Source organism: Aptenodytes forsteri, unplaced genomic scaffold (genome assembly GCF_000699145.1).
Source record: "Aptenodytes forsteri isolate BGI_AS27 unplaced genomic scaffold, ASM69914v1 Scaffold242, whole genome shotgun sequence".
NCBI classification, from domain to species: Eukaryota; Metazoa; Chordata; class Aves; order Sphenisciformes; family Spheniscidae; genus Aptenodytes; species Aptenodytes forsteri.
In genome coordinates, this window is record NW_008795253.1 from 2427513 (window position 1) to 2439086 (window position 11574).

Sequence of the window (11574 nt, forward strand, 5' to 3'; positions counted from 1 at the left end):
AAAAAAAAAAAAAAAAAAAAAGAAAAAACAAAAAAAGAAAAGAGCATGCTGGGACAAAACATGCAGCATAAAAAAGAAAGAACATTTCTTCTATGTTAACCTAGATAATAGAGCAGTTTACACAATAATACATGCTACTGTCTTTTAATGTCACTCATATTATTCAATCAAAAAAGTATTAACAGTTTGGTTTGGTTCTTTCTAATACTAGTGTTAGACAATACAGCTCACGTAATCCTGATCTTCTACTGAAAGCTTCCCTGAGGTGGAAAACTGTACAGCATGAAGAGTCAGACTGTTTTGCCTTGAGTGGTGTTAGTGTTCAAAAATAATTTAGTATGCAAGAGTCACCCACAAGATCTGAAAAAACATAAATATACATTGACCATATAAATAACCAGATGACTAACTACTGGGCAATTAGTGGAAAAGGGAGTCAAAGGAAGCACTATCTTATAGCATCCATAAAGAAAATCCCAGTGAGGAAGTAAAAATAAAATAAAATAAAAAATTGAAGACTATATTATCACCTTATTGCTGGAAATAGTTTTTGAAAAATCAACAATAATACCACGGGCAAGACAGTGACCAAGAGCTTGTAGCAATCGTTTGTACCAAGTGTGAGCAATCGTTTAGTGTAGAAAGACTGAATGTGCAACTTCTAGAAATGTCCTGAAGTGATATATATTACAAACTTATTAGTGTGCTTGTTCTTCCTATTTGTGCCAATTTGCTGACTCAAAAAAAAATTCTACCATATTTTCAGACACCACAAATGGAAGAAACAGAGAAAAAATAGCAATTTAACACGTCCCCCATCCTGTACAGCCCCTTCTCACAGCCCCCCGCCCACCCCCATTTTTATAGCACAATGACTTAAGAATTCAAGATAACAGAAAAAGTACCTAAAAACTAAGAAAGTGATAACCACTGGGAAGATGGCATGATGTTAGGCAACAGAAGCACAGGCAATAGTGACGCATTCCTTGCAACTCACAATTAAATAAAGCAGAATGCATTAGTATTTCACAGTTTAAAAACAGGATAACTGTTAGGTAGCAATTAAAGGATGGAATCAAACACAGACACATGAATATTGAAAGAGAGAAATTAGCTTTAGTTTTTCCTGTAAGAAAAGGAGAGGATATAATGGTCTTTTTGATTAAAACCTGAAGATCAGGTGTTTGCAGCATTCCCACTGCAACTCTGCCAACTGACTTCCTTCTCTGTATCTTAATTTTTCTATCTGGAAAATAGATATAATACTTCTCAAACAGCTGTTACAGGCCTTAATTGCATCAGAGGATACAAATAGCATTAGTAATGAAAAATGTTGTAATTTTATTTAAGTTCTACTAAATCAAGATTTTTCTGATTTAATATGAATCTCTAAGAAGAGATGGTTATAAGCAATAATATTTATTGCCTATAAGCAATAAATGCCTACTATTATGCCTTTTTTACTGAAGTATAAAGTGTTTGATATTTAAGTTTGATCTGACTCACATGAAGAGCTTCAGCCTGGCATCATTTTAAGTTTACCTGTACAAACTTTTTCACATGAAAGAATACACTATATAAAAGGCAAAGTCCTTTTCATAAGGCTTATACTTGATAGTGTAACTGCGTACCTTGAAGAACTGCATCTTCACATACTGATCAAACGTGACCACTTTCACAATCAGATAAAATAATTTACTCACACAGGTTCCTTTTTGAGAAATGAGATTGCATAAATGTATAAACTTCAGCAGTTTCATAGGCAGAAATGAATTCTTCTGACAAGCACTTAACACAATTCCGTCTCCAAAATCTAGAAGGTACTATGAAGGTCAACATTTAGTGACAGGAGCTGCATGCTTTTTATGACTTTACAACTTGTCAGCAAGCGATTTGATTATTCTCAAGTAAATGTTGAACTCGGAAAGGTATAGCAGCATTAAAACTGGGAAAAATGGGTAGAAGTACATTCTTAGCACCAAGAAGGGTCTAAAGAACACTTGACCAGTAGTCTGATTGTCCAGTTCTACAAACTGCTCTAACAGATTTTTTTTCTGTCTAGAAGATATCTGACAAACACACAAGTACATTAGGAGACAGAAACTAAACTCCTCCTTAGTTTATGCCCAAATTTGGCAAACCACTTGGGCATGCACTGAGTTGTAAGCTTCACTAAGCATTAAAGTATGTGCTTAAAACTAAACGTGTTTCAAGGTTTTCCTCCATTTGAATAGATTTCAGCTCACATTTAGGTTCCTACTGCACAGAAACATTACAGATGATTGCAAATTTCCTGAAACCAAAGGATTCAGCCATAGACAGCAGTTCTCATGAAGGTGAAATTCTTTGAAGGATCTCTTAAGCCAACTGCTGCTAACGCATACCAACAACAAAAATTACAGCTCAGCCACTTAAAACACATTGAGAAAAGGTATTGCTCAGGTAACCTGTCTGGATCCACGAGAAGATGAGCATTCTTCCTGATGAAGTTAAATAAGGACATATATATGCATGTATCTCTTAGCAATTAGTCGTCATTTCATTCATAACGCCTGCACTCTGAATCATTTACCAACACTTTGCAGAATTAGACTCTTTCCCTAAACAATGCAAAATTTTTATTAAATTGATGTATTTGAGTATTTCACAGCAGCAATCCATGGAAATTTGAGTCAGAAATTGGAATACACCTACAACACCTTTTTCTTCAGGAGGGACCTTATATTAATCACTCCAGCTGTCACATGCAAAGCACACAAGAATAAGTGTTGCTAGGAAGGCAGTTTATCACATCAAGGATAAATTCACCTTCCTGCCTGTAGTGCTTTTCACAGAAATACATCAGCTTGACTTTTTTTTCCCCTTTTTTTTTTTCAGTAAGACCATAGCGAGAAAATCCTTCCATTTTATGTTAATTCAAAGTGCCTCCAGTGAGGATAATTCCAATGATGTCACTGTGACCAGTAAGATTAAAACCAGATGAATTAGAGCATCTATAAATAGAACATTCCTACCTTCTGCATTTTTTTTTCTTTCTTTCAGCTTCCATGAAGTTTTAGACTGGCTTGATTTCCTTTGTATGCTTCATTACAAGATCTTCCAGCCCTTTTAACAGCTATTCCTTCAGACAAATCTTTTCCTTATGGGACTGATGCTTGCCTTTACAAAGCAAGTTCTCTGTGTCTGTTATTCATACCCTCTTTTTAAATAGCTACAGTTTCCATAGTCCATAAAACACACTAGCTATATAATATGACAAAACCAGGGTAGAATTCTGGGGTCGCAGTAGTCTATTTTGTAGGGAATATGCTATTTAGGTCGATATACGCCATTGACAAATACTGGCTTTATGTTAGTTAACAATGTAGAACTGTAGTGATTCAGGGCTGTATGCTTCTTCTGCAGTCTAGGGATGGGGTTTTTTGCTGTTCTGGTTTGAGTTTGGGTGTGTGACCCACTTCCAACCATGCAGGCTTCCTCAAGGACAACCTTAGTTCTGTGAAAAAGCACAAAGGACAATTTGGTTTTTGTTATGTCTCTGATGCCAGGTCTAATTTTCCAGAATGCTAGCATAACAATATTCTAGGAGAACTGAAAAAATATAGAAAAGATTTGGAGCTGGACAATTGCTTAAGGGGAGACATTGTACAGAGGGAACTCTCAGGATACATACATTCCCCATTGTACTGAGTTTATTCCTGGTGTTATTTCTGCATAGCTTTTCAGAAGAACTGTTTTCTGTATTTAAAAAAAATAAATCAGTATACCAACTTGACCTCAACAGAGAAAGTCTGCCTTGGACCTTGTTCTCTTTAAGGTTTTGGTTACAGAAGAAGTTGAACACTCTGCTCTGGTCTAGCTCAAGGATGTCAGTAGTTTCTTTGCTGTCATTGCAGCAACTCATGTACTTCAGGTTATGAACATGAGTCAGTGTTCCACTGCATGAGGTCAGAGATCTGGGAATCTTACAGGACTGACTGCTGTAGAATAACCCAAAAGCCATTAATCTTAAACAAAAAATGACATTGATTTCAGTACTTTTGGCATGCCATGCCTTTGAATATTTGAAAGCAAAACACCTGTTGAAGCTTTTGTACATCTTCAGAGCCGCTCTTGTTCTGGCTCTGGTAGAAGTCATTTGCTGCAGCTGTGTTATTTGGTATTTCAGTTCATCTACGTTATTAATAGCTTTGCTTTGGGAATTCAAGATAGTTTCCGTATCTTATGTGGTATCAAAATTTACATTTCAAATAGCATAAATAACTTGTGGGATTTCCAATGTGAGTGACTACTAACAAGGAAAATACTTCAGAATGACATTAATTAGCATCTTACCTGCTTTTTGCAGGATTTCCTTCTCTTGAAGTGTATTTCTCTCTTTGACTACGCTTAGATCTTCCTCCACTTTTTTCACTATACCTTTTGATCCCAGAATTTCTTGTTGTGTTCCTTAAGCTACACTTCCAAATCCTAAAATATGCATGACATTACTTCTACGTTTATTACATATGTTCTTTTTTTGCCATCTGAAATAAATGGTCATTTTCTCTCTTGGCACAGTTCCACAATATAAATCTTTCACCTACAGAGCTAGTTTAAATGCATTTTTTGCTGTTCCATACCCTTAAACTGTCTCTGCTGCCAGAATATTTGTAAGGTGGAGCCATTCCCTCAGATGTAGGCATCATTGTAAAGTGAACACTCATCAAGAGTTACCATCTAAAAGATGTCTGAGATTATCCTAAACTTGGAACAGGATAGAATTCCATTAATTTCATGACAACTTGTGCTAAAAATTAATGAATATTAGTTTGGGTTTTTTTCCAGTTGCTGAAGTACAATAGTTTGTAACATAATCCATAATACAGATGCCTAAAACCAGAAAAATCAGCTCCTACAGACTTTGCTGGGAATTGTCTGTCCATAACTAAAGGCAAAAATTTGAACCATATTTAATGTTTTGTTTTTGAAAGTTCTATTCTCAGTTTCCAGATGTTTAACATACTACTACAATATTCGCTCAAACAAAATTGCCATTTGTTCCTATCTGAATGTTGAGTAAAACCTCATGGGTTAAAACTAACTTGTATTTAACACTCTCTGTAGTTGAAAACTTAAAGGTAAGCTTCTTCCTTTTACTTCTGGCATATGCCAAAATTCTTCCAAAACTAGACTGAACAGATCAGACTTAATGACTTGTCATACTTTGCATTCTCTCTTCCACGGTAATAACAACAAACGTGCACTAATGTGATGCATTTCATCTAAAGGTCTCAAACCTCTTGGCATACACTAAGGAGAAAACAGAAAATTCATCTTGCTTAAACATCAGTCCTTTTATCTTTCAAGCCTTGTAGTAGCTTTTCTTGCTAGTATTTACTAATGATGAGAGGTGTTACTGATTAAAGAAATGTTTCTGTTTCTCCGTCTGCCATTGTCCACAGGATTCTAAAAATATGTATTTAATGGTGGCATCAGAAATAGGCAATTTAGAAAGGAGGAACTTCTACTTTTTTATTTAAGCTGGAAAGACACAGAAAATAACATTGTGTCTAACTGTTTTCCTTCTTCCAGATTTATCCTAGTCTGAGGCTATCTCTTTAAAGATTCAAGGCAATATGCTCCAGTGGTACGTAAATCAGCCTCATGGAGTTAAGAGGATCTGAAATGTACAAGTTGAGCATATGTCCCTCAGAAAATATTTTTTATCCAGCTGATACTGAATTTAGAAATTAAATTGCTAATGACACCACCTTCTTATTTCCAGTTCCTATCGTGTTTTACATTATTTATTCCTAAAAGACTGCATTTCTTATACGATACATCAGAACAGTAAACCACGAGCATAAATTTTCACATCTCCATTCTTCATTTCTCCTGAATGTTACTTCAAGTACTCACAAGAAATCAGGATCTTTCTTTCCCTCTTCCCCTCTATTGCTTCAAACTTCTACAGAACCAGGACACTTTTCCTTATTGAAACTGATATTACAGATTTCCCTGACTCAATTAAAAAAAATGGCTTATCCGCATCTCTGCCATTCATTATATCCTCTCCACTTTTCTGCAGAAGACAGAGGTTGTTCTGCTACAGATCTACACACTGAGAGAATGGAGTCTGAATAATGTTGGGGAAGGTGTATTCAATTCACCCTCTGATCTTGTGAAACAAAAAGGCAGCGACTGTATTGAAGGCTGAACTCCCTCAAAGAAGAGACCCAGAACTCTGCACTATCAGCAAAATGATACCGACAGGCAAGATGTGAGGGCAGATGGTGAAAAGGGTCAGAGTTGTCTTGGAGGAACACAGCTGACTGGGGTGACCCTGCTCTCTACAGGATTCTGGGGTCTCTGACTCTAAAGGAGACAAATCTTCTTTCCCATCAGGAAACAATTATTGTTATTCTGAAATACTCCAAGTCTAGACCTTCAAGGTGTTTTCTTATCTAATATGCAAGATTGCTGTCATAGGGCTGGGGACAGGTCTGCAGGTGAGTTTATGTGATGGGAAGGACCAATAATATTAGAAGGAAGTAGAACTGTTGAGCGCAGAGCGTGGCTGGGTGCTTTGGCATCAGTGCAGTTCATCACTGTCTCTCCCACACCCTGACCTTATGTATCAAATGCAGCTGGTTGGCAGATTGCCCACGATGTGCCAACCTCTGAAACTGCATCTGACACATGATGCAATCAAGCAGAAAGGGGCTGCAGAGCTGTGCTGCAAACATATGAGAGATACACCAGCTAGGGTAGACAGGCAAAGTGTGAGGTGAGAACTAATGGTGAACATCTCATGGCTCAGCACATAAAACTTCACAGGTGTAAAGGACACTTCATTAAATGTCACTTGGTACAAGCCACTGTTGCAAGAGTCATACAATACAAAGCACTTGATTCCTAACCTGCCAGCTCAGGTCTCTTATCTAACCCTGTTCATATCCGTGCACTGAGCTGCTGGCAACCAAAAGGGAAAAGGAGAACGTACTCTGTAAATAGTCATTGCTAGTATTAGTGCCTGCTTGCTGTTCTCTTCACATTTCTGGGCAGGAAAGGTAAAGCTCTGTTCAGTCAACAGATAAATTTTACCTCACTCCTCCCTCAGGGAATACAAAGTCTAGTGTTCAAAGAGTTCTCCTAATGAGTTACTAATCATTTACCTCTTTCTTTAAAACTGTCAGCACTATATTCCTCCTATTTCTCTTCTAAGCCTCTAAAACTGCTTTAGGGCTTACAAAGCATTTGATTCAGTATGCTATTTAAAAGACCTCTCCTCCCCCAAATTTTGAAGAATTGATAATTTGCACTTTTATAGGCAGAGATAGGGATCACAGTCTCATACTCTACCTGTATTCTCTCCTTCAGCTTCTGGGAATGCTTCTCCCCCTCATTTATCTTCTGCCTTTTCTCCTCTAGGTCCGCCTCCAGCTTCTTTACCTGCTGCAGCAAAAAGCCTTCCTCAGGCTCTGAGCTCTTCCTTTGCTCCACTTCTCTTTGCCGACAATTCTTCTTTGTTTCTATCACAGATTGCTGCATAGCATTTTTCAAATCCTCTTTTTCTCTCTCATAAGAGGCTTGCAGTTTGCTTGTTTTCTGAGTATATTCTTCAGTTACTCTCTGGCTCTCACTCTTCAGGTTTTCCATCTCATTTATTAGAGCTTGTCCTTCCACACTGTATTTTTCATCTAAAATTACTTTTTTATCTAAATTTGCTCTCCTAGATGCTTTGTATTCATTTAGCAGTCCATCAGACTCCTGATCTAAATGTAGAAGCTTGTTTTCAAAGTCTGCATTGGTATCTACCATGTCTGTAGAAAGGACCGTCTGCGCTTGTTTCACTTCCGTTCTCGGCTCCCTCTCTTCCACCTGCTTCTTGCACAACGTTAACTCTGCCAAGGCTTCTTCCTTTAGTCTCTTGTGTTGTTCTACTGCAATTTCAAGGGCCTGAATACGTTTTCTTAGCAATTGTTCTTCTTCAACTTTGCTTTTACACTGGAGAATCGTTTCCCTTGTCTCAGCAAGAATGTGCTGAATTTCTTCTTCATGAGCCTCTCCCAGAGCCTGTATACTAGCCTCATGTTCATCATTCTTAGTGTTCAGGGCATATATCACCTATAGAACAAGAAAAATAATAGGCAATTAAAGTATCTGGTAAATGGTAGTCATGAATTCAGTTACTGTATTTATCAAGGTGTTAAATGTTAAAAGAGAATTACTGCTACAGTTTAATCTTTTGTTGTTGTTGTTTCTATGTGGTGGGGGTTTTTTTCACTAGGAACAGAAGGGACAATTATAAACTGCAAAACCTCACAGGGAAGGAAGACAATACTGTGAGAAACAATTTTTTTTTTCACTTTTTGTCAGAAATTTCCTTTTTTATTCTTGGCAAATTGTCACTTCATGCCCCTAGTTTGACCTTTGATACAAGGAATGAAATAGGGCCCCTTCTCTAGCTAACTGACTCCATATTTGTAGTTCAGTTCACCTAGCCTTCAGTGCAGGAGTACTACCTGCCACGTTGCCTTTAGCATTAGCAAGTGCTGGGGACCAGTAGTAACAGATCTGCAGAGTGAAACCTGAAGTCCTGACATCCAGTTCATGTGGACCAAACTCACTCTGTGATGTAAATGAAAGGAAAGTTTGTAAGGAGGATTAAATTTTGCACTCCTGGCTTAAACTGAAACACCGCTGAACATGCACTCCTGGAAGCTGTATGCCTCGCAAGTTAGCTTGGTCAGTATTTCAAGATAGGTATTACTCGACTGCAAGCACCTTTTGGCTTGATTCTGAGAAGTGTTCAGGCAGTGGGGTTTTTTTCCTCCCTTCAGTAACAGCTATAAATCTCAGAAATCAGGTTTTAGCAGATTTGAACGAGCCTCTGATGATGATAAGCAATTTTTCAAATGATTATAAACCTTTTGATGTTTTATTTTCTTTTACAAAATGCAGAATAATAATTCTCATGACTATAAAACAAATTATTACCCCAAGCAGGCTTCGTCTGTTACCCATGACATACACCAAAGACCTCTCACAGAAGCTGTTGTACAAGCACGCTACTATTTTTTGAAAAGAAAATTCTATTAGAAGCTCACAGTAGACTGAAATGAAGAGTTCAGAGTCAAAACTGGTAAATGTGCATATTAAGCTTAGAAGACAGTTATATATAATTGCAAAACATAGTAACTGCCTTGAAAAGACACATGCTTGTCTTTTCAGGCCCCCATTAGGACACATAGGGCCTAATCCAGTTTCTACTGAGCATAGTTATCTAACTCAAGGGGAACAACACATTATGTATTAACACATATGTGGAGGTTTTCCACTTGTTTGGTTGGGGTATTTTTAAAAAGAACTTATTGCTCTACAAAACTAGGCTGGAATTTGTATATGAGTTATGACAGATACTTTCAGTCTGGCCTGAGCCCATAGAGGTTAATCAAAAGATTCCTAGACAATGTTTGAGAAAATAATAGTCATAAGTACATAAATAAATACAGAAGCAAGGTCACAACTAATTCTTTAATTATACTAGAATTTTGGCCCTGTAATCTTCACTATTTCCTCAGGGAAAGCCTCAATTGAGAGACCAATAGGCATCTTGACCACAATAAGTGTCACGAGTCTGTAGTCTGTGTTGTACAAGCCCTGAGGATGTCTCCAGAATTATTGAATTTCCTTAGTTATGCCTAACCATTTTTTGTGCTATCTATATACGAATAACACATTGAATTTCAGTCACCCATAAATGAAAGCTAACACACAAATACATCTTGCGTGTAGTCAACTTCCTCCCTGGCAGTAATGAATTAAGTACAGAAATCTTAAAAAGTCACAAATGCAAAACATGGTCTGGATACACTTCTGGATAAATATGTGACAAAAGAGAGTAACAGCACCATATTCCAGAAGACAAACAGACAAGAAGTTATTGTCTACATTTAGATATGTGTATTTTTGGGCCTTAGATTACATGCTGTTAACTCTTCTCTGTTATTTTTAACCATTTTTCCTTTGAAACAGGAATAGTTGCAGGATACCAAGCAGATTCCTTCTCCCCACTAACTAAAATCGTTCTATGAACCTTTCTTAACTGTTCAGGAGACAGACATCCAAAATTACAAGGAGAAGATTAATTTTGCCCACGGGTTTAGAATGACCAGTAATTAGTTTGGGCAACTCTTCAATTAACTAGGTCAGATGTTGATGATCACATTTCTGTGTTTCATTCCACCAGCAAAACAGAGATGAGCATCTGGACTTTGTGACTCAGACTTGCATTCTTAATGATTAATTTATCTAGTAAATCACCACTGCCTGTCTCATATCACATTGTGCTCAGGCTGACGATGGAATCTGGGTTCCTTTAAAGTCTGACTTCATCATAGAGATTTCCCAAATTCCACTGAGCATTAGATGATCACCAACATCTTGAGTTATCTAAAAGAATGGAAGAAACTGGCCTCCCTGCTCTATCTATTATTCCTACACTTCTGTTCAATAGTGGCTAGAACCACAATGAAGAATTTTGACTTGAAAATGCATGCCCTTAAATTTAATCTTCAAGCTTGAGTGCTGAAACTGATTCCTCAGTATCTTAACCTTCTTAAGAGATTTAATTTTTAGAGGGCTGCTGCTCTGTACTTTATGAAATTTAAGCCCCTCACGCATGCCTTTCACTCCCTACTGAGTATAGCTACTATATTCCTATTCCAGATAACTTCAGTCTCTTAAATGAGGTATGTGACATGAATCTGGGACTTTATGTGCTGGAAGGAAAAATACTGAAAAATTACTTCAGCATCTGTACTTTGTGAGTGTACATACTGCTGACTAATGTTGTATAAACCTCTTAACAGTTGTGTTGATAAACAGCTTTTTAAAAGCAGCTCTAAAATTGATCAGTTTGACAATACAGACAAAATCACTTTCAAATGAAAAGAGTGCTACATTACTCTTTGAGTTACTAGCATAATACCAATGGCTACTGCCTCCTTACAGTTCTCCAAAACTGAATGTATTGGGAAACATTGTACTGATTCTACAGCAACTGAAGAGTTATATGACAGGTTGTTAAAAACACTATTCCACATACATTTGAACATTAACAGCACAGTGAATATGAATACATCTTATTAGTCCTATTTTATCCTCCAAATGCTGTAAATCTAAATAGCATTTCCCTTTTCCTTTTCTTTATGGTGATGTAAAAGAACAAAAAAGAAAACATTCAACTGCACCTCATCAGTGAAGACAAAGCTAAAGCATTCAGAACAAAAAAGACTGTTCCATCTTCCTACAGTAGTGTTAAACACTACTTTTGTAGGAACCTGACTATCATAATGAAAAAAATGGTTCTAGCAGGTTGCTTTACTAGCTGAGTAAGAAGTGAGACAGTTTGGTATGGAAGGTGAGGAGTGTGGATGATAAGAATCAAAGAAAGGCAAAAGATCGTAAGTGTTCTTCCTTCAGGCCCAAGCTAGTGGGCACAAATCCTTCCTGACGGAGAAAGGGCTAAAAGAAAAAAACAGAAACACAAGAATGAGAAAAGGCCCGGTGGGGGGGGGGGGGGAAAAA

The 11574-nt window shown here is 37.2% G+C and overlaps 1 protein-coding gene across 5 annotated transcripts in view; it reads right to left on the reverse strand.

Annotated features, from left to right (window-relative positions):
• Positions 1-11574, reverse strand: part of FAM184B (family with sequence similarity 184 member B) — a 52223-nt gene that overhangs the window by 25138 nt on the left and 15511 nt on the right. For all 5 annotated transcript variants that reach the window (XM_009279121.2, XM_009279120.2, XM_009279119.2 and 2 more), the window contains exon 2: positions 7345-8109. In XM_009279121.2, the coding sequence (XP_009277396.1) occupies positions 7345-8109 (765 nt within the window). The remainder of the gene's footprint in view (positions 1-7344; positions 8110-11574) is intronic.